Below are 22,877 nucleotides of genomic sequence, written 5' to 3' on the forward strand. Positions count from 1 at the left end.
ATTTGCTATTTACATTTTCAAGCGCAATTTTCCGGCAAAACGGGGGCGCGCTCGGTTTTGGGATCGTTTTCTACTTAGGTGGCGTGTTTTCCATCAAATTGCACGCGTGTTTCTTCGCTTCTTTTGTAGCTGAAGAACCCCTATCCGCGTTTTTCCACTGTATTAACTCCGCTCGACATTCCGGACAACGCTTTCGATTGATGTTAATAACACTTTCTGTTCGTTTTTGCTGTGGAAAATCGCTCATGGGAATTTTGCCACAATTTTTCCCCATTACTGACATGTGTTTTCATTCATTCGAATAATTTTACCGCTCCCATTTTGTTTCTCTTTACTATGTTTGTATGAACATGTGCGCGGGTGTGTATTTGTGGACCGTCATGGTTCATTTAATTTTCGCGTTTTCCCAAAGGAACGATGCTTTCGACGATGATACGAATAATGAACACACATATTAACTCACACACACAAACACACACGCACACGTAGGTACAAACACCTTTCCCATTCTCATCCGATCAATCCTACTCCTATTCGAATCAAGTAAGTTTTGTCACAACCATGATTTTCTTCCCGAACCGTCTTGTTCACGCACGTCTTGTTCCGTTTGTTTGCTTGCACATTCATCGTACATTATTTTTCCACCACGAGTGCTACATTATTGGATCCCCCCCTAAGTTGTTGGGCTTTTATTCTGTGGGTTTGTTGACGTTCTTTGCGCTTTGCAGCCTGCTGCGATGTAAGGATATTTCGTGCCGTTTTGTTTTCAATTTTCCGCCGTCCCGAGTTTAGTGCCGAGCACGTGCCCATCATATTGGACAATTAATTGAAACGACACGTGTGTGAATGTGGGTGTATGTGTGTTTGTGTGCCAGTGTTACATGGTCGCCCTCACGCCATTTGTCCCTCCGGGTGCGGCCGACAAGACAATCCGTCTCAGCGATGGAAGATAAGATTTTCCTTCAACGTTCGCAAAAGCTTTCTCGTTAAGTTCCGCTTTCGAGCGCGTGTGTTTTTATTTGCTTTCCTTTCCGCGACTCTTGTTTGCGCTCCGTCTGGCGGAAGGGGTAAAAGAAAATCCCGTTCCGTTCTTTACGGTGCCAACGTACGGAGACGGCAGGCCCGAGCTGTACACGGCAGCATTTTCTAATGATTCAGAATTATTTACCCAAGTGTGGCGTGTGTCTCTCCTGTGTCCTGTTTGTGTTTGAAATGACGATGATGATGACGACGACGAAAGACGTACGGTGAAAAGGATGTCGTTGTTAGGATGTTGTGGCCTTCCCCGTACGCCTTCCATCCTCCTTTTGAATCACAAATGTGTGAAAAGTGTCCTACTTCAGATACTACGAAGAAATTGGCTCAACTACAAGTTTGTTTGTAACGCATTGTTTCCTACTTGTGATTTCGTTTGTGTTTTTGTCCTACGTTCTCATAAGATGGCGACTCACTCCCGACCACCTCCTCCCCCAATCCAGGGATGTTGTTGCGAGTTGTGGACGTCGGGGCGGGACGGGACGGGGAGTCGCCAGTGTTAGACTGCGAAGAGTGAGAAACTTTTACATGAAACTTGAAGCTGAATCAGTAGCACCGAAGTAATCAAGCAAATATTAATCACTGGAACCACCGTTTCCCAGGCCGGCCTTCACGTCTTGTGGTACCTGAGGAGGGGAGAAAGTAAGAGATGACTCCAATTTATTTAGTTCCCGATTTAGAACTACATCAGGAAGGGGAAGAAGATGACGAACATAAGTAATCTGAGTAATAAAATTTATTTAAGAAAGATTTCTTAACCACCAAGAAAGATTTCTTAAATAAATTTTATTACTCAGATTACTTAAAAGGTGTTTCTCAACCATTTGTAAGCTGAAGGATCTGAGAAAACGTACACGCGTCAACTTCAACTCACCAGCTTTCGGAAGCAGTCCTCGAAGAAGAGCGTCATCGACCGGTAGAGGTGCTTCTTGACGCCGGCCAGATTGTGGCCCTCGTCCGGGTAAATCAGCTGCTTGAACAGTGCGCCCTTGCTGGAGAGCGCTTTCGAGAAGACCACACTCTGCTGGAAGTGCACATTATCGTCCGCCGTGCCGTGAACCTGCGAAAGGAAGGAACCCCCCCGGGGGAGCGGGGTGGGAAGCAAAGGATGATTTAATGTAATGACGTGTGAGTTTCCGCAGGGTCCCTTTTTAGTGGGAGCATAATATATCGCGTGATGAAACGACCGTTTTAGTAGTTCGTCTCTCGTGAGCGTATGGACGTTCTCTCCTACAATAATTTAAGAAAGTACCACGAGCCTCTAGACATGGTTTTCGCAGTTGGAAATAGGTTCTACATGACATTAATAGCTCACCATGAGGAATTGCTTGTCCCGCAGCTTTTCGGCATGCTTCGAGAGATCGCTGTCCTCGTAGCCCTTGTAGTTGTCGGTCACATTCGGCATGCCCATAAAGCGTTCGGTGTAGGTCGAATCTATCCAAAGGGAACAAGTATTTCAAATCAGATGCCGTTGGGTCAAGGAATCCTTACTACTCCTACCATAAAGCTTCCAGTTGGTCACCGGGGCGACGCTAATGCCGCACTGGAACAAGCTGGTAGGGCTCGCCATAGCCAACGCCGCCGTATAGCCACCGTAACTCCAGCCCCAAATACCCACGCGCCGTTTGTCCACAAAGTGCAAACTATCGCGCAGGTACTCGGCGACCTCGAGCTGATCGGACACCTCGACCGTGCCGAGCCTTCGGTAGACCTCGTGTAGCAGCTGGTAGCCCTGGCCACTCGAACCTCGGCCATCGATCTGCGTCACGATGTAGTCCTTCGTGCCGGCCAGATATGTGTTCCAGTCCATGCGCCACTTGTCCGTCACCAGCTGCGTTCCTGGGCCGGAGTATCTGTGTTAAGAGTTCAATATTCGGATTTGGTAAATGCTTCCTCTTCTATTCTAGGACAGTCTCCTTCTTCCACTTACACGTGCACGATCATCGGATAGCGTGTGATTTCGTCCTCGCGCAGTCCCGGTGGCAGAAACATGCGCACCTGAGCGTGATAGCCACCGGAGATCATCACCGGGAAGGACTTAACCTGCGGGAGCGCCACCTTACCGACGCGATCGGCCAGTGCCGTGTTGTTTTGCAGGTAGTAGAGCACCTGAGTCGGCGCCTTGGTGGTGTCCGGTATGATCCGATAGATGGCGCTGAACGGCACGATCGGGCCGAGGCACTCGATCAAAGCAAACTCACTGTTGCCGGGCGCGAATACGGTCGTGAAGTACTGGCAGGGTGTCGGTGGCGGCGGTGGTGCCACCGTGCCCGGTTCCGTCGGCTTCCGTTTCCGCTTCGAGGGCGGTGTGGTCAGGGGCACCTCGACGTACTCCTCTTCCTCCTCTCCAACATCCTCCCAGTCGTCGTTCCATTGCTGCTGGACTCGGTTCGACGCCTTTATGGTGACATGTGCGTGCGAACCGTGCTGATGGGTGCAGGTCAGGCACCGAGGTGGCCGTGGGGATGTTCCCTGCTTCGGGGGCAACGAGGACGCCCGGTAGAGGTGCTGCTGAGCGGGCGAGTGCTCCGGAATCCCGAGATAGTACCTGCGCGGGGTCAACACCGGACATAAATAACCTTCCCCCGCAGCGCTCAGGAACGTCGGAACTTACACAAAATTATTCGCCTGATCCCAGTGGAGGATTTTGCTCACCTCAAACCGACCGTGCGTCAGCGGGATGATACGCTTCTTGCCGATGTGCACGTGCACCAGATGTCGAAAGTGTCCTGCGAGGAACAAACAAGGCATAAACCACGCGAAAGAAAACGATAATGGAGTAGAAGAATAATGAGCTGAGTGCGCTCCGAGTTCCGGGGGTGGCCGAGGGAAAAGTTAAAGTAAATGTATCAAAGGGACCGATCCATCTTTGCCAATGTGGGGGACCGGCTTTTCTTTTATCTCCCGGAAGATCCCCCGAAAAACGACCCCCCCAAATGAATGATGGTCGTGGACCCCGACGAGGCCACTTACGCCTCCGGTTAAATGTATGCAATTGCCGTGCGTGGTAACAAATTGGAAGGACGACATCTTCCCGGGGGGTAAGCGGAGTGGGTCGTAAATCTTGCTCCGGTCGATGGGGGAGAAAAAATAATCAATTTTCTCTCGGCCATGTTTTCCTCCCCGGATGCATTCCCTGGTTACAGAAGAAAAACTATAAACAAATTGATGACAGTGAGTGGAAAACGATGTTCCTGGAAGCGGGTTTATAGAGTGTGGCCATTTATAAAGTATCCAGCTTTTATTTTCCATTTGCATTAGGAGGGTTCTGTGCTCAGCTACTTCTTTGTACGGTTTCATTAACTTTGATTTTGGTTGGACCTTCTTCAAGCTTTTTCACTGATGCTTTAAAGTCTTCTCGTTAATTTTTGCGTGTGAACTTGAGTCTCAAATATCCTACCAAAACTACTGTGTCATACTTTATGCCACTTCTTCCATGGGCATGTAAGTAGTAACCTTAAGATAACGCAGCTTTACACATAAATTAGCTCAGCAAAACTGTAATCTTCCTAAGCTAAGACTCCCACTAAAAACAATGTGTTGGCGACGTGCGAATTAAAGCCATCCAGCTACACCTCCGTAGAGCTCACTTATGCCTTATCTTTCTTCCCACGGGTCGCTTGAAATGTTTCAGCGTATAAATTAGCGGCGATGCAAAATGGCCGTGAATTATGTACGTGCTTAAATAATTAAATACAAGCGCTCCCCGGGAGCGGGCTTGCGGTTAAGCATAACGGGTGTACGTACCTGCGGTGCCATCTCGGAGCGGTGAAATGGCAATGTACGAGCTGCCATTAAGGCTGAAGAACGGTACGGACATCTCGTCGACCCAGCCGCGTCCATCGCCGCTGATCCGGTGAGTCTAGGGGGAGGGAGAAAGGGGCAATGCAATGAAGCAAGGACGAGAGGTGGATAAATCCTATTTAATTCACAAACATAGCAAAGTGGGATGATGTCGCTTTTTCACATGGCTTTTATTTTTCCTTCGCAGTTCCATTCGCTTCCTTCCATCTGTCGTAACCGAGGACCGAGGTAAAGCTTCTTTTGATGTTGCGCATCCGTCTGTCCGAAGCTTTTCCGAAATTTAACCCATCATCAACTAAAGCTGGTTGCCTTTTTGTCGTGGTCCGAGTGCAGTGCATGAACGCTGCACGAAACCGCACCGCGATTGTCCTTAAACCCGGACCGTGGTGGCTCGAGAAGCCCTACCGGGTCGAATGCACCGGTCCGGTGTCCGGGGAAATGATGTGGTTAGATTAGTCCTTTGTCAACGCAAACCAAACTTCACCTGAACGCAACTTTGCAAGCGACAGAGTGTGTGTGGCCAAAGATTTATTGTTTCAATTTTACAGTTGAAATGCACTGCATTATTCCGAAAATTGGATGAATCCCACAAAGTGCTCCCGAAAGGAGCACGAATCGGGTAAAAGAAGGCCATCAAAGGTGCAAAGGACATCGTAGTCCTGAAGAAGCTCCTGGATGGGATGTTAAGTATGTCCGGAACTTTCCGATCTGATAGATGGTGTGACGAATGTTGGCCCGTTTGTAAGAAGGATTTCAAATTAAGCCGTTTCGGGAACCAACGAGACGACCTACAAGCACTTCGTGAGGACAATGTGTGTGTGTGATAAAAGCGACGGTGACACTTTGTTGTGCTGGTGAGAGAGAATACGGTGGGGGAATGCTGCGCGGGAAGACAAATTACCTCTTGACAGTACCACATCGGGCTTTTGCAGAGCGTCACGACGGAAAGGTTCTGTGGGCGGTTCATCCACACGACGCTGACCTCCGATGGCGATACCCAGGATGCGCTCGTGAAGTAATGCTCCCTGTGAAGGGTCGAAAGGAAAGAAAATGGTCGCATTTAGATTGCTATTCGAGGTCAAGTAAGAAATCATTATGTTTGCAGGTTCGTTGATGCAACAAAATGTTGATGTACTTGGTGCAAGAAACTTTTCAAAATACAAAAATATATAAATTTATCTTGAGATGAAAGAATGGATATAAAGTCATAAAAATGAACCAATTAGTGGAAAAGAGAATGTACATAAGCAATGCAGATGTAAGTGGCGCGCGACAGCGTGAAAAATTGTTTGCCCAACCTGCTCCCTAATTTTAAATTCTCTCTCCTCCAGAACTCTGCCCGACTGCATTCGCCATTTTGCAGCCAATAATCGACGGTCGACTGAGTTCGATAACCACAAGCCCTTGCAGCACCTCCGGAGTGGCCACCGAAAGGAAAACTTTTCTCCCCCAGCAGGGCATTTTCCACGCAGAATGGAAAACGCCTCCAAGCGCCCATCGATTGGCCCGATGATGGTTGCAAATGGCCAGTTGCCGGTGAGTGAAATATTTCAATCGGACGGAAACTTTATAATTGTGTTTGAGTTTTCGTTTGAGGTTTGGTTTGAGGAACTTTTGAACGGTTGGGAGCGGGATTCAGTTTTTCCCAGCACTGCTAAGGAATACCTTTGCATAAAAGTTGTGAAACATTCCACTTAATGTGGTTGACCTTCTTTTATAAAGTATGATTAAAATCCCATAGGTTTATGGTTGGTTATGTTGTGACACATATTTTTATTTCTTTTCAAACCGTTCGTGTCTTTTTGTGTAATTATTGAGTGCCATTGAAGCGCAAAACGGTGCTCAAATGAATTCCAACGCGGTGTAAATACGACTCAGTTGCAACATCAAAATATTAACCCCGGCGATTCCAAGACAACACTCGAGTTAAACGGAACCATAGCTTCGGAGGACGTTCCCTCCACCTGCCAACTCTGTGCACCGTCAGCTCTGCAAAGAAAACGAGGACACTAGCAGCCATCCCGAAAGCGTACAGCCGAAAGATGGCTGTTAGTGTTTCAATGTTCAGCACGCCGTTCTCAATGTAGCCTTTGTCGAGGGCGTGGTTGTGGGCCAACTGCTTGTGGAGCTCCTGGTAGTAGTTCTCGTAGTAGCCTGAGAATCCGCTCTCCACCAACCACTGCCGATAGTCGCGAAACTTACGCTCTAGCACCGTAAAAGGGTTGAATTTAATGAACTTTAGCAAAGGAATGAGGGTATCACGCATCACGTAAGACTGGTCCAGCAGGAACTGCGAGTCGTGGTGCATCCGGAGCCCACACTCCAGCAAAAAGCACACACGCTCGTGCTGTTTGGCGGAGATTTGCTTAAGCGTATGGTCAGGCTTCCTAATGTGTACGCGATCGGCGAGCTGCGGAAATACGGACAACACCAACTCGATGGAGGTACCCCAGCCGGCCAGGTGGTAATCGGAGTCGAGCAGGTCCTGGCCGGTGTTGATGTGCTTCTGAAACTTGCGCAGCGATATCAGCGACAGTATCTGGCCCTCGTACAGCGAGTGTGCGAAGAGGACGAGCAGCGAGAGCAGTACGGCCAGCACACGGTCCCATCCTCCGAACGACTCCCATCGGCCCACGCTTTCCCCGAAAAGGCAGCCTACGTTGAGGGTCAGCCTGTGGCCGACACCGGTGGCCTTAACCAACGCGATCGTACCGATGCTGCCCAACAGGCAGAGCCAGATGTCGTACTGGAACGGGCGGGTGAAGAACTCGGCCAAACCCACCTCATCCCCGGCCGGGACGTACACACAGATACCCCCGAACGAAGGGATGGCGTGAAGTTGACGTATGTGTTGCCCTATGAGGAACATCTTCGTAAGCATCAGGTCACCGCGGCCACGCTCGACGAACCAATCGTCCACGGAGTGTTCCACCAGGACCCGATACGAGGCGTTCTGGTGTGCGAGGATGGCATTCATGAGGTGCACCTCCACGCCGTAGATTTTCCCTTGCCAAAGGACCGGGTCGGTGGTCACCGAATGGACCACAACGGTGTACACGTACCCGTGCAGATCGGTTGGATAGTCCGGGAATAGGTTCGACAAGCCATAGCCGGCCATTTCTTGGTTCACAACAGTCGTCCTCTGCGAAAACGGGTCCACGGAGTACAGCCTCAAACGGGGTGAGTGCATTTCAACCGACACGAACAGGACTCGGTAGAGTCCAAGCATCCGATAGAAGTTGGCGGCCCGGGCCAGCTGGGACTGCCGGAGTGCTCCCGTTCCTCCAAACACGATCACAATGTAAGCGTTATGATCCCAGAACATTTGCTGCGCGTGAAAGAAAAGACTGTTTGGGGGAAGATCGACGTCAAACTCGTGCTTGAACACGACGCACAGTTTCGTCCGGAACAGGGAACTTTTCCCATCGAGCGGAACATCAGCCAGCGACGGTGGGACATTGTAGATCACCGGATTTAAGATTGGATCCTTCCTCGTTTCAAGCAGATCGGTGATGAACGGAGCCGCGAAGGCACTCGAGTTCTCCTGCGTTATGATGAAAGGATACGGTTCTTCAATCGATTGAATGATGCCCTCAAGCAAGTTGGTAACACTTTCAACACCCGGGGACTTTGTGAAAGGTTCCAATCGACGTCCACCGACGAGTGTTACGAGGAGAACGCACTCGATCACGATCGTGACGAAGCAACCCATGGCTGAACGGAGGAACTAATGCGGGGCTTGTCTACTTCTTCAGCGCATTTTATAGCCAACTTACATTCACGCACGATGCCATTAGGATGCATTAAGGGAGGAGAATAAACATTCGCTTTCAACTAAAATTATAGTGTGGAAAACGTTTCCCACAAAAGGTGACTGAAAATGGATTTATGGATTTAAAGTAGGTCATCGGAAGGAAATCGATCGAAAAAAGGTACTCGATGTATTACAAAGTTTTTTTTAAGTTTGTCTAAGTTCCGTACTGGGGAAGAATAATTGATTTGTTCATTTTCTGAGGAAAAACTAACAAAATCAAAGTTTGAATACATTGCCCGATGTCGAGAAACAACTACAAAACGGCTTCGAGAAGACAAATAGCTTCGATGGTGGCGCTAAAATATATTCGCTTCGAAAGGTTCCCACACAGACCACTTGAAACTAAACTTTCAAGGCGAAGTTACTGCTCGCAAAGTTCAACATGTTGGATAAGCATTAGCGCGCCCTTGGTTCTAGCTGGCGGAAAGAAGCAGAAAACCAAACGAACGTGTATTTTACGTCGAAGAGAGGAAAGTTTTCGGCAAAGTGTTAAGCATAATGGTATGGCATGCAAAGTGATTCGAATGGATTCGACGAACGGTGGCCGCTTGGGATTACTTACTGGCTGAGCAGAATCGGTGGCGGCGTCAGCAGGTTCATCCGGATGCTCTTCGGGTCCGTCAGGTCGGCCACGTTCAGCGTGACGGTTGGGTTGCGTGTGCCCGGTTTCGGGTATCTGAGATCGGGCATGGAAAGAGAAAAGGAAACATGATTAAAAAATTGATTAAAATGCTAGAACATTGCCGTTTGTTTTGTTTTTGATATTTTAAGGAGTATTCATTATGTGCACTATCGATATAATCAAAAGCTGAGACTATGAACTTCATCTTGGTTTGAAATAGTTAAACAAAAAGGTCTTCCAAGCTCTTCCAAGCTTAGTTCAGTTGGTAGAAAATGATTCTGGTGGTAATGTTTTCCACAATTTCGCTGTTAGATGGTCATCTTATAAAACGGTGGCATCGGAAAACACGATAGAGAGGCAAGCGTTTTCCAGTTGACAGGAAAAATCCTCCCAGAGTTTATGCTGGCGTTGGAAATCCGACGATTGTAACCCACACATCCGTTGGGTTAAAGGAGGAAAATCAAAGCGCGCTGAAAAACTGATCCAGCGACCGGGAAACGATGAAAAGTTCTTTCATGGGAGTTTGTACCACTTCTCGATCCCTATACGCGTTGTGTGTGTGTGTGTGTGTGTGTGTTTGGGGATGTTTGTTTTCCAACGTCCAACCTCAAAAGCAGCTCGGGCTTGAACTTTGGCGTCCTCCTCATTTCCCGGCTTTCCTATGCGACCTCACGAAAAGCGGTAACATGGTATTTGGGGAAAAGTTTATCCTTTGGCAGCTTCTCCTCCTCCTCCTCCTCCTCCGGCATTTCGGCCTGCATTTGGCGTTTCGGGAAACTGCTGGCGCGATTTCCCTAGCAGCGGATTTTATTGCACTTCAAAGCGGGTTTTCCTCCGATCTCGATGGAATAATAGTCGACGCAGCCTCGGTACGGCTATCAATTTCCGCATTGGGCACACATACCCACACAGCCATTGTTTCATTATTGGCTGGACGTGTTTGGGTGAGCCATTGACTTATTGAATTGCCACGTCGATGGTTCCTTATGCGAGGATAATTTGAAACTGCGAAACGGGAAAGCGGTGCCGTCTTTGGAGCGAATCAGATCGAGTGCATTTGAGTTGAAACCCCGAAAGAATCAACTGGAAGAGCGTTTTATGTTACAACATTGTGTACATTTCCGGGAACTCCAGCTGTGAGTGAAATAAAGTTGAACGAAATTGAATGTTTTCTCTTTAAACTGTGTTCAACACAAGAAACGGTGACTACGTCCCCTTTTTCGAATGCGAATTCAATACGATTCCGTTTTATTTACCATCCCGGTTTATCGAGTTTCGGGAAGTATTCAACAACGACCGTTGATTAATTCTTAGTATTCACTTATGCCATTCTTCGAAGCACACCTGGCATAATATTTCATAAGTGTTTCCCTTTTGTTTTCCCCCTACTTCCAGGAAGGACGTTCTCGGCTTGTAATAATGTAAATATTTAAATAGGCTTTAAATTCACTCTTCACCGGTGAGGCCGGGACCCACGCGAGTTATCTTCAAATTAGTCGAATAAGGGAAGTCCTTCAAACACACACACACTGGCAAAGCCGACCGTCGAGGCAGTAAATCTCTATCATTTAAGGCTCGTTAATAATTTCAAGGGACACACCGGGAACATCCCTCGTAGTTACTGCGGGCTCGAGCTACTTATTCGAAGTTTTCCAATAAGCTACAACACGCACTACCCTCCGCACGCTCTCCGGTACCAACAACTTTCGGAAACATGGACAAAGTTTGTTAAGCTGGCGAAAACTAGTCCGCCGAGATTTGGATGTTCGCCGGGAAAGCCGGTTCGGTTCCGATCGGTCGGTGGTTCGCTTTAACGGTGACGATCTAATTTATGGAACGATGTTGATGGCTGGGGAGTTGTTGGAGTTTTTGGACGCAGGAAATAACATCACAATGAAGGCCTCGCATATGCTTCCCGTGCCACATGAGAACTATTAATCTCGTTAATAATTAAGCACGGGTATTCGGGGTTCCGAGGCAGAGGAGAATGAGAGAATGAATTATTTACTTTTGTTAACAGGTTCAAAATGTTAACGTCACTACATCCGGTATCGGATCAGAAGGTGGTACTCAACGTTGGACAAAAGGCTTGAGCTTTCAAACCCGTGGAAACGGTGTAAAAACGAAACATCATGTATCCAAGTGTGTTTTGCTTGTCGTTAAAAGCTGGCGTGCATAAAACGTGCTTGTTTTAACGGTTCAAGTACCAATCAAGAAAAGTTAATTAATCACCGATGCAGAGAGTGTTTCACAAACATCTCGATCTGAGCGACAAAAAAAATGGCGTTCGTTAGATCGTGCGAGGGATTAAAAAAGTGTCTCGCCCAAACGCGAACATTTCCACCGTTCTCGGCGTGGAAGCGGACGGTGTGATGTAGTTTAAAGTTGACTCGCGAGCGATTATGCTCGAGCCGTTCGTTGTTCCGGAAATGAGCAAAGTTAACAGAATCGTTCCACTCCACGCGGTTTTCCGACTTTAGCGGGACGAAAGCGAATGTTGGAAGGAAACACAATTCCGACTATTAACCCTTTCCACTCGAGCGGCGCCGATACGGCGCCCAGCAGTAGCGTAGCACCAACTCGAGCGGCGCTGCTACGGCGCCAAGCCGGTTGATCGGCTCACCTGCTTCAAGTCTTACTTAATTTGCAATTCTAGATCCATGCGGTTCAACGTTCAAAGAGACATTTTTATATTTACGATGAATTGATGAATGAACTACATAACTGTAACCTTTTCCTGCGTTATTTGCAGCTTTTTAGAATTTGGCAACATCTAATAGGACATGTCAAAAACGCATTGCTTTCATTGAAACTGCTTATGCTTGATATATTCGGAAATTCTGTTGGTATTTTGCAAATGCATGCTTGTTTACAATTGATACTGTTCAACTCTGATTATATACCGGACCATCTTTCCATTATTTCGTCATGGTTCTTGGCAATAATTTTTGTTGGATACAGTAAAATTTTCTGTTATTGACCGGTTACAATTTAGTACTTGTCGATCTTTGAATAAAATTGATCAAGTCTATAGAAATTTTGTTTAAATATGAAGAAAACCCTTGAAGATTCAGGCCCCCTTGCGAGCTCGGGGCCCACCGCGGCCACTAGGCTAGGCGTTTACCAAATTGGTCAATTTCGCCTCGAGTTGCTGGTTCGCGCAGGCGAAAACGCTTTCGAGTGCAAAGGGTTAAAGCAGTCAACAATCGAATCGAGAGCGGGAGTGAATTTTAAACTCTGTGAACTTTTGATTGACTGTTTCCTTTCGATGCTTTCCGATGTTATTGGGAGTATTTTGGGTTCGTTAACTTTATTAGTGCTTCAAATATTTGTTTTGTTTCATTTGAATAACATTGTGGAAGCTCTTCATCCATTTGAAAGTAACAACACGGGATGAACTTTCCTTGTCGTGGGCCTTCAAAATGAACACGCGCCAAAAGTGTCGCTGTCAAAAGATTGATGGAGTTTTCCCGAACCGAAAGCGATCACATCAAATCCAGCGTCGTGCTTCCGGCGTCCCGTAGAAAGACCCCTTTTACAAATGATAAATAATCGCACGCATTGTTCGCTCGTTTCGTTTCACATTCACGAAGCATTTCACCCGGAAGCCGGCGGTTTGCATGCCATCCTGGACTTCGTCTCCTCGATGCATGATCGTTCGATTTGCTTTGTGCACGATTTGTCAAAGCTAAATCGCTTAGATCGTTTACGCAGAACCTTTCGCTCGCGTATCCTTGGGAAGGGAAAGGGAAACACAAGAGGTAAGAACAAAAAACCCGTACACGGATGGTCATTTTTCATTTGTGTTATTTATGGATATCCCATTCCGGAGCATATTCTAAATAATTCACTCACATACGTCATTCTTGAGGAGGTAACCAAGGGTTGACGTGTCGAATCGAACAATCGACCCGGGAACAAAGCCTCGCGAGGGGGAGTATCTGGTCTGAGTGCGTACCACAACGGATGCTCTCAAGTGTATCCATGTTTGCTTGGGCCGTGTTGCCGAAAGGCATCCTAAATCATGCGAACATGGAGGCGCATTTCTTCACGGATTCCCTCTCCCCCTTTGGAACGGGGGGGAGGGAAAAAGCCGTCGTCGTGGCGGTAAAATAAAAAGGGATAACAAACGCACACGGTTAAGCGGCCGGGGTGTACTGGATTTTCCACTAAAAATATGCTTGCCTTGTCCCGGTTGTCTGTGTTTCCTGTCTTCCGAATGGGTTGATGTGTGTTTTTTTCCTGTTTCGAAAAAACATAATAAGAAAAAACACACCCAACCGAATTGGGAAAGGAATGTTCAATGTTTTCTCCGTATGCTTGGGGATGTTTCGAATTGAACAGTGAAAACGGAAAGTCAACCATATTCTTTCCGAGCCCCCGCGCAACCATCGTGAGATTACGGAACCAAACGTCGCATCCAGTGAAAGCCGATTGAAAGCGAGAAGGAGCAATCAAAATGGGATGGTGAAAAACGGGAAACGCGCTCGGGTGGAAGAAAATGAAAGGCAACAGAGCGGTGGGTAAGGAAAGAAAGAAAGTAAAAAATGTAAAGAATGGAAACAAGCGGAAGTACAGAAATAGCTGAACGCTTTCCCGCCCACCGGATTGCCTTAAATTGCATTAAATAAAACGTAAAATTAAAGACCACACTCATCCGGTTTTGTAGGTGTTTGCCTTTTTTTATGTTATCTTTCAAAGGGGATAACAGTTGGAAAATGCAGAAGGTTGAAACATAAAAAAACGACAATCTTGCGATTTTATGACCGTTTAGAGTGTCCCAATGTGAAAATGTTATAGCTGGTTTATTAAATTCTTTCATTTCTGCCAAGAGAAGGACATGTTGAAATTTTTTAAATAGTCATTTGTTCGTAACTTTATGTTCGAAAATGTGATTAGTTAAATCAAACCCTTTTTCTACACCTTTCCCATTTTGACAACACCGTTTCCCTCCTTGAGCATGCATTGGGAGCATCTTTTGTCATCTTTTGTCCCCCCCGTTTAACACTTCCTCACGGGAAGAGTTGGACACATAACAAAAAAAATGGACAAGAGGAAAATGTGCAAGTTCGTGCCAAAACCCCGTCAAGCGGAGAGGAAATCATAAGCATCGGTAAACGACGTCATTTGTGGCGTCTGTTTCATGCTCTAATGGCGTCGTTTGGCACAAAAAAGGGAGGGAGGAAAGATGGGCAACGGACGATCGGGCGAATCAATTGTGTGGATCCTGGATGGTTCCCCGGCATCGAGCGGGAATAGAATCCTTTTTTGAGTCGCTCGGATCGGCACCAACTCCACGGCCACTTTGGGTGGGTTGGTGTTATGAAAGCAGACAAAGCGCAAAGATGACGCCGCTGCCAACGGTGATGATCTTCGTGCCGGAGATGATGGAGCGAAAAACACACAAAAAAAAATACACCAAAGCTTCGAGAGGATGGATATAACATGGTACAGTGTTTAGAGATATATCGATGCAGGAGAAAAAAGGCTAGAATGAAAAAGAAATGAAAGCCGTTAAAAGGGAAGCTTCCAGGCAATATGTAAAGTTGTTTTTTCCTTTATCCAGGCTTTCGCTTTGATTTTCCTTTGCCTTTGACGGGCAAAGTAAACACGCTTCGAGCGTGTGGACTCGATGCACAACGAAATATAATCACTGCCTCCGGTTGGCAGGAAGCGAATCATTCCTAAAGGTTGCGTCCCTGGAGGGTTTAGGGAATGTGTGAAAAATGGTACGTCCTTCAATGTCTGACGCTTTTATGCCGGTGGAAAGGTAAGAGCAAAACATAAAACCGCCAACCCCAAAAAAAACTCGGAGGATAAGTACTCGGGAAGGAGTGAGTCGTTGATGAAAAGCTCGCTAAAGAAAACCACCCACCCTGCGGGGGTTGGGGGTGGAAAAAAGAAACCCGGGAGGAAAAGAAAGTGGCGCGAATGTAACAAATGGTGGCATCCGGATTTGTACCGGATGACGGCCGGAGATGTACGTACACCATCACCGTACACGGTGTACGGGAAGGAATGTCTGCCCTCGAGCTTGTCTGGCGGCGGAAGAAAAGAAGAAAAAAAATGAGCCAACCTAGAGGATGCTTCAGGCCAGACCATTTCCCGAGGCCCCGAGGTAATGGAATCATCAGTTTGGCGGTGCAAAAGATAAACGAAAACGTAATGTGCCAAACATAAAAGAGAAGGGCGTTCGCTACGATCGCTTTCGCCTGTGAAGCGTGGCAGGGACAGAATGGAACAATTCCGACATGATATTACACAATCGAAGAGAAAGACGAGGAATGTGGCCTCGCCAATATTGGACACAGTTTATTTTTGCTTTTATTGTGTAATTTTTCCACCCGCCGGAGAGATTGAAAAACGAAAACCATTTGCAATAAGGGGGAAGATGCGACACCAGAAATCAAATGCTGGTTTTTTTTCTGTCGGTGTTAATGACGAACAAGAGAAGAAAACTATTAGTTTAAGGCTCACGACAGTTTACCAGAAGAGTTTGATAGTCATAGAGATATCGAAATAGTCACCAAAATATAAATGAAAGGCTTGTGACCAAACGAAATACATATATTTTCGAAATACATAAATAGATGATGTTGAAATTTGACATTTCTTACAGTTTAGTTAAAGTAAAATAAAGCTTCCACCCACTAGGAACTGATATAAACTAAAGGAAGAAAGTTGACAAAGATACAAAAACCACCGTGTAGCCATGTTTCGTTCCAGCTCGCCCTTATTAGATCTCATCTGTCATGGCCGTCGGCCGGAAAAACGTATATTAAAAATATCTGCGTGAAGCATCGCTTTTACCGATCATCAACCAAATTAAATTCCACTGGTGACATTCAATGGGTTCCTGGTTGTTGGAGCTCAGCAAAGGAAAGAATGTGTCCCACAAAAGTGACATAAGAAAAAGATATTTGTTGGACGAAACGAAAGTAGGATATAAGGGTAATACATTGGACTAAAACCTTCCACCCTGCAATAACCGTCATTGGACGACGAGTAGTGCACTTTTTTGTGAATCAATTAATGTCCGTCCTCGTGAAAATGACGTCCAAACAGATGAGTGGTCTTCGTCGTGTTGAAAATGCGCCCCAGGATAAGATGTTTACCACCTAGTTTAGCCGACAACCGATAAGATAATCTTTACACATGCTCCGCTTAATCATGTGAATGAGTCGATAATGTTCGGGATGATGATTGACGCAGCCGGCGGCCAGGCTGGGACGGGGTGGTAGTGGTGGGAGAAAATTGAAGCAAATTCGTATTCCACCAGAACCCATACACGATTGATTCAAGAAACGTTGCCACTTCACCATGGCAACCGGAACCACCTGCACGTGACTTCAATGCCAAACGATCGTAGTTGGCGGAAAGCGTTCGGTTGGGAAGGAAAAGGCACCCCAATTGGCTAGGGCAGTCGAACATCGATTTGTGTATCTGTGGGTGTGTGTGTTTCCATCGAAAAGCTCCCTTTCGGCCACGAGTGAAGCGATTAGCGGGTGGAAGGAAAAAACTCAACCACTCAACGCGTATCCTTCTTCAATGGTGGCAATTTTCCATTGACCCCCCCGTTTTCCACCCCGGTGCAATTAATAACGGGTGGTTGGTTGGGCGTGTGGATTATCTGCTGTTCGTTTTTATTTTCTTTTCCCCTCATGCCATTTACAAAGGAGTGGGGGGAGGGAAAAATGTTTGTAGGGTGAACTGGAACTTACCGAAGCGAGCGGATTTCTGGGTAGAGATTGATGTCACCGGTCGGCGTGCCGTACCAGGCGAACTGTTGCTCCTGGACGAGCGTGTCGTTGAAGGTGGTGTAGAGCATCAGGTGGCCATCGTTGGAAAGCCAGATGGCCTTGTTGGTGTGTAGGATTTCCTCTGCGTTGTTAAAAGGGAAAGAGTAAGAGAGTAAGTGAATTACGAACCGTGCAATTGTGCGTTCGAGTGCATAACACGGTGGGTGGGTGGACCTTGAACAATTCATGAAAGGAGTAATTAGTGTGTGAGAGAGAGAGAGTGGCAGTTCTGCAATGTATTCCACTTTGAAAGATTGTGATTATGTACGGCCGAGGATAAATCACTTGGTTGTGAAAAGTGTGAAACAAAACCCCTAACGATGACGATTTCAAACGGCGCTAATTGGCACAAACCATGTTATGGGCCTTCGCTTTGCCAAGCGTGGGCATGGGAATGGTGTCCTAGCTCACCTTCGTACAGCCAATCGGGCACACCGTTGTGGACAATCCCGGGAATGGCGTTCTTCGTCAGCCGGTACGTCTGCGGTGCCTGGGCCGACGGCTTGTAGTAGATATCGTACTTGTACACCAACACGATGGCTTGCCCTTTGGGAGTGAACTCGGCGTGCAGCAGGAACGGCCATTCCTCTTCCTTCGGCCGAATAGCCAGCGGGGTCGTTTCGCTGAAAAGGGAACAGATGGAGGGGGGAAACAAGCACGAGGAAAGCGATCGAAACCGCGCGTATTAGAACTGGTGTCCGCGACGACGATGATGAAGCTGCTGACGGACCAATTTCAGTACCATGGCGTGTTTGTGTATGCGTATGTGTGTTGATGTGCCGTCTCGGTCTACGGTTGTTTGTGGTGGGAAGTATGGTAATTGCATCGTAATTGACCACCGGCACTTACGGAGCGAGACTTTGATCATGGGGTTTGATGTTGGAATAGGTGTTTTCTTGCGGCTTACGGAAGATGAAAGGAAGGTGAGGTGTGCATAGTGAAAATATCGATTTGTTTCAAGCGTTTGTTAAGTTTATGAAACGTTCAAAACTAGTTCTAGTATAATTGAATAATAACATTCAAAAGGATCGTGTTGGAAAAATAATCTAAGCAGTTGCCTACATTCAGGCGTTTAGGAATGCAAGAAAGAAAAGGATTCATGAAAAAGGAATTAAGGAACTAAGCCGAATGAACTATTTTGACAGAAGAAATAACCAGTGACCTATGGATATACAGTCCACGGTTTCAAATCGTTGAAAACCCGTTTCGAAGGGCCAAATGTGTGAATTTTGGGATGATCTTCGTGAAGTAAGGAAACCTTACACCTTGAGCTCCAGTTTGCTACTGTTTAATTCTTCTGTCAAAATAGTTCATTCGGCTTATTCATCCGGCCTAGTTCCAAATTTCATTTTCATGAATCCTTTTCTTCCTTGCATTCCTAAAGGCCTGAATGTAGGCAACATTTGTTTTTGATTTAACTATTTATTTATTTTTTTATTTATTTTATTTTTTTTATGTTGAGATTTAACAACGCTCGCCTTTGGACTCCGCTTGCTCATATAGTGATTGAAAATTATCACCCACTGTTAACGCAATCAATTTCGTACGACATCGTGTCTCCATAGGAGGAAATCGACGTAGCGGTTTGACCGGAAGCCAACACGCCACGCGGTCCGTTTACGATCAAACGGGAACTGCATTCATTCGCATCAAAGAAGGATAAACTTTAGTCCGGTGGGAGATAGAGTAGCACATTATCGGATGGACAGGATGGCAGACCATCCCGAACCGGGCACACCCGAATGTCACATCACGTCAAACGCCACACAAATTGATCCCTACCGGGATGAGGTTTCCCTTTTCTATGCTTTGTTTCTTTTATGGTTCACGGATCGACGAGTGGATCGACGTCGTCGATGTGGTCATCGAAAAGCGGTAGCATCGAAAAGGTCACTAGTGGCAGCTGTCAGTTTTTCGGGGGCATCCGGTTTAATGGCCCATTAAAAGCCCGTCAGGCGGGGCAGTGACCATCTCGAGCTACATTCGCGCTCTTTCATCCTCGCCCGTTAATTTTTCAACCCACCGAAAACCAAACATCCATTAAAATCTTTCCCATCTTCCCGGGGGGAGGGCGTTGGTCCATCGGTTCCCTCTCCCACCGCCCGCGAGGTTGGCTTTGTGTTTCGCTGCTTTATCGTGATGGCGGAAGTTCGGGTCCGGGATAAGGATTTATGTTTCGGAAACGGGGCAAACATCCGTTCGCACGCGGTTCGTGGATCAATTGAGTGTTTGACGATCGATATTTCATCCCTTGCTGTGGGTCTGCTTTGATGGGGATGGTTGGAGTAGTTTTTGGAGTTGGAGCAGGAGTGTGCCTTCTTACCTTGTGGTGATATCGTAAACGCTGTACTGAGCGAGGTACGAATGGCGGAATAGCTTCTTCTCGTTCTGGGCCAGCAAAAGGAACCTCCGGTCGGCTGATATGGAGAACTTCACTGGGGCGAGCGTTTTCTGTGAATAATAGAATGAATCGATCAGGATAAGGTCTAATTGTTGTTGTTTCCGGACCGTCCCCACAATTGATGATTGTTTTTTGTCGATAGTTCGTTTACAAACATTGTCTTTTTTCAGTTTTCTTAAGACATTAAATACCTTGAAATTATTTTTGAAGCATTCATTTTATGAAATTCTAAGCTTAGGAAGATGCCCTCCTTCATATGCTCTTTTCTAGTCATAAAAACTATTTCAGGATGAAGTTTCAATCAAAACGTATTACAGAAAACTACCACCTATAATACATTTCGTATTTTTTTATAAGAATAAACTCAAAGATGAAATATGATTAAATAAGCACAAAATGAAACACGACTTTTAGAATGGTTATGACTTATTTCTACATGCTTTTCTTAAGAGTTTTTTACGTTGCGTCACTAGATGTAGGATAAGATTTATTTCCTTTGGGAAATGTTGTTAAAAATCTTTAAAAATCTTACCTCACACCGGCTTCAAGCTTTTATTAGTTAGTAAACTTTCTTCCAATGCAGTTTGTTCCCTAAATGGCGTGCCAAAATCGCTGCAAAATAGTAACATAAAAGAAAGGCACAAAACAACGCACGAAACGAGCGCAACGACAGCTGGTTTGTGGCCGAACTTTTCCAAACCCCAGCGTCGGGAAAAACACACCGTTCGCTTGGTACATCATCATTCCATAAGTATAATGCTCCCGAAACCAACCTCGTCCCCGGTATGATAAACAATACACTTTCGTACGCTTGCGGTTGATTTTCTTTATGTTTTCCACGACAGCGGAAGTGCACGGGTTGGCGACCGGCCACCGACCGGGAGGATCGTTGCCAAAGTTCGGCGTTCGATGACTTACGGCTTTCCCGCTCAGGGTGGCGGAAAAAAGGCAAGTAATTGGGAAAGTTTGCGAAGGAAATGTACTCGACACCGTACTTCATCATGAAGGCTGCGCCAAAGGGAAGTTCAATTTCCTTCAGGCCCAGAAACCACCCCTTAGGAACCCTGTTTGGCCGTGAACAACCTCGCGGCTCTTTGACATACGGTTACGGCGAGATGGATACACTTTCGGCCGGGAGGTAGTTGATATTGAAAGTTCGCGCATAAAGTATAAACTCCTCGCACTCTCAGGCTCACGACTCCCAAGGCGCAACCCTTCAGAAGGCTCGAGGTAAAAAACAACAACTTTTAACACTTTGCTTAATATTGCTCGATTCTTCGCTGATCTCTATCATGCGCCAAGTAGTACGGAGCGGCCAATTTTTGGTGGTTTCCTTTTCGACACTTGTTTGTTCGACGCCGCGGGCGATAGCTTGACGCAGTTTGGAGCCGCGCTGTAGGGGGTGCACTTTAGAAAATTGGATTGAGATTTCAACCCAACCCCACACCGGGGCAAAAGGGCGACCCCTTGGGATCGGGTGGACGTACGCCCACGCAGCCTCCACCTCCCCCCATCGTTGCGCCTGGCGTGGCAGAATGAAGCAGCAACCCATTAGCATGCAAGGCGCATAACAAACGGAGGAAAAACACCACGCCACGATTTTCGGGGGGGCGTCGATGAATAATTGGGAAAAAGGGAACCACGGAAGGTGATGATCGCTGGCACACCCGAAAAAAAAACCCCGGAGCTGTTTCGCCTAACCCACTCCTGTGCCAAGAGAGTTGAGCCACGCAAACAACATTAAACTCGAACGAGGGAATGTCCTCGGGTTGATTTCAGCGTTCCAATTAGCTTTCAGGCGGCGGGCGCCAGCGAATTCGGTAACATTTTTCGCCCCTTTTCCCAATGCTGGCGATCGCAACCCGAAGATGGTCCGTTTTTAAAGTGTTCTAATTTAATTAGACCGCTCGTTGCGTCACGGAAACGGCACGGCGGAATGGGATCCGCTTTGGATCGTGAGCTTTTTAAAGGATCCTTTCCGCCTGGGTTAGCTTTCCCGTGCTGAAGTATTCTTCTTTTGGCTTCGGTACGCGTTGTCGCGGCACTCAACTCGCACACAATCACAGATCGGATTTGGATTTGGGGCACGATTAATTACCTCAGCTGCTCTCCAACGCTCGGCTCCCTTTTTGAACCCACGTGCAGCTGGGAAAAATTTTCGTTGCGTGGAAAATTGAAACCGAAGCAAGCGATGGTGGGGGATGGTTTGAAGGAGAATGTCAAATTTTCCATCACCAGCGCAGGGAAAATCAGATTTTGGATGATTAGATTAAGGCGATGATTTTCGCCCCGGGGGAGTTTTTCCTGCGTGAGGGATAAGACGTTTCTTTCCACCTGCCAAAAGTGTTCGCGAAACGCTCGCTATCGTAAGCGCATGTCATGGTTTGAAGCTTCAAGCTTAGGCTGGCTGGTTAACGTGCTTTCCTGGGAATTGAGCCTTCAACGGGCTGTACGTGGGTGCAATAAAAAAATCTTGCGCCTTGAATCCTTTATCATTCTCTGACGATGTTGGTGTATTTAAAAACAGAGGAACGATCAAAGTATAAGCCTCATTTTATGATAATTACACGAGAACGATAAGCCCTGTTCTAATTTTAAATGGAGGATTTATGTGAACACTTCTGAAGAGTTATTGATCCCGGAATTTTAACGTTTTCCGCTCGGAAATGCCTTTGCTTAACGACTGCTTCAACACCGCTTGAGAACGCTATTTGAACGTAATAAAAAGCTGCTATTTAATTCCACATAAAAGATAAGGACATTATATTAAATATGCTCACTGCGAAAGTATTACCACCGCCGGGGGGGAGAGTGGGCGGGAAAAAGCCATCGGGCCAATCATCGATCGTGGGAGGCAGGATTAAGGACCGCTCCCGGGCTTCTCGTTGACTTCACTTACCAGCGTCGTGTTGGACATCAGCACCCGTTCCGAGAGATTATTCATGCTGAGTAAACTTATTTCTCCCCAGTGGTTTTGGTACAGGAATTCGTCGGCTGGCATCGGAGGAGGAACGAATCGGCGGGAAGGAAGCAGAAGCAGTTAAGCAGATTATGGACCGATCTTGGAAATTGAACCCAACCCGCAGGAGGTCAGAGAGGGGGAGAATGAAAGGGGTGGATTGATGGACAGGGAGCACACATAAGCAGCACTTACGCCCAATCCAGCTTCCGTTCAGCTTCTTCGGCGCGTACTCGCCATCGATGATGTCCTGCAATCGTATCCGTTGGCCCTTCACGCGAGGTCCTTCGTCCGGTGGCGTAAGAAGTACCTGGAAAAACGGAAACGGGAGCGAATTGTTAGTGAAGCTGTCAAGGAGCTGAATCGAACCGGTGCGGAGTTCCGAAAAAAACAGTCACACACACACACACACACACACACGTACAGTCTAGATAACATTCGAG

General features: G+C 46.8%; 1 protein-coding gene across 1 annotated transcript in view; it reads right to left on the bottom strand.

The window, feature by feature from the left end:
• Positions 1-1,610: 1,610 nt before the first annotated feature.
• LOC131288748 (dipeptidyl aminopeptidase-like protein 6) overlaps positions 1,611-22,877 on the bottom strand; it is a 44,813-nt gene continuing 23,546 nt past the window's right edge. The window contains exons 3-16 of the mRNA XM_058317924.1: positions 22,630-22,744; positions 22,375-22,469; positions 19,398-19,525; positions 17,486-17,697; positions 16,997-17,156; positions 9,216-9,329; positions 5,741-5,864; positions 4,783-4,897; positions 3,650-3,764; positions 2,966-3,583; positions 2,536-2,888; positions 2,351-2,469; positions 1,910-2,095; positions 1,611-1,661 (exon numbers count right to left, since the gene is read on the bottom strand). Coding sequence (XP_058173907.1) covers positions 1,611-1,661; positions 1,910-2,095; positions 2,351-2,469; positions 2,536-2,888; positions 2,966-3,583; positions 3,650-3,764; positions 4,783-4,897; positions 5,741-5,864; positions 9,216-9,329; positions 16,997-17,156; positions 17,486-17,697; positions 19,398-19,525; positions 22,375-22,469; positions 22,630-22,744 — 2,505 coding nt within the window. The remainder of the gene's footprint in view (positions 1,662-1,909; positions 2,096-2,350; positions 2,470-2,535; positions 2,889-2,965; positions 3,584-3,649; positions 3,765-4,782; positions 4,898-5,740; positions 5,865-9,215; positions 9,330-16,996; positions 17,157-17,485; positions 17,698-19,397; positions 19,526-22,374; positions 22,470-22,629; positions 22,745-22,877) is intronic.

Source organism: Anopheles ziemanni, chromosome 2 (assembly GCF_943734765.1).
Source record: "Anopheles ziemanni chromosome 2, idAnoZiCoDA_A2_x.2, whole genome shotgun sequence".
In the NCBI taxonomy this organism is placed as follows: domain Eukaryota; kingdom Metazoa; phylum Arthropoda; class Insecta; order Diptera; family Culicidae; genus Anopheles; species Anopheles ziemanni.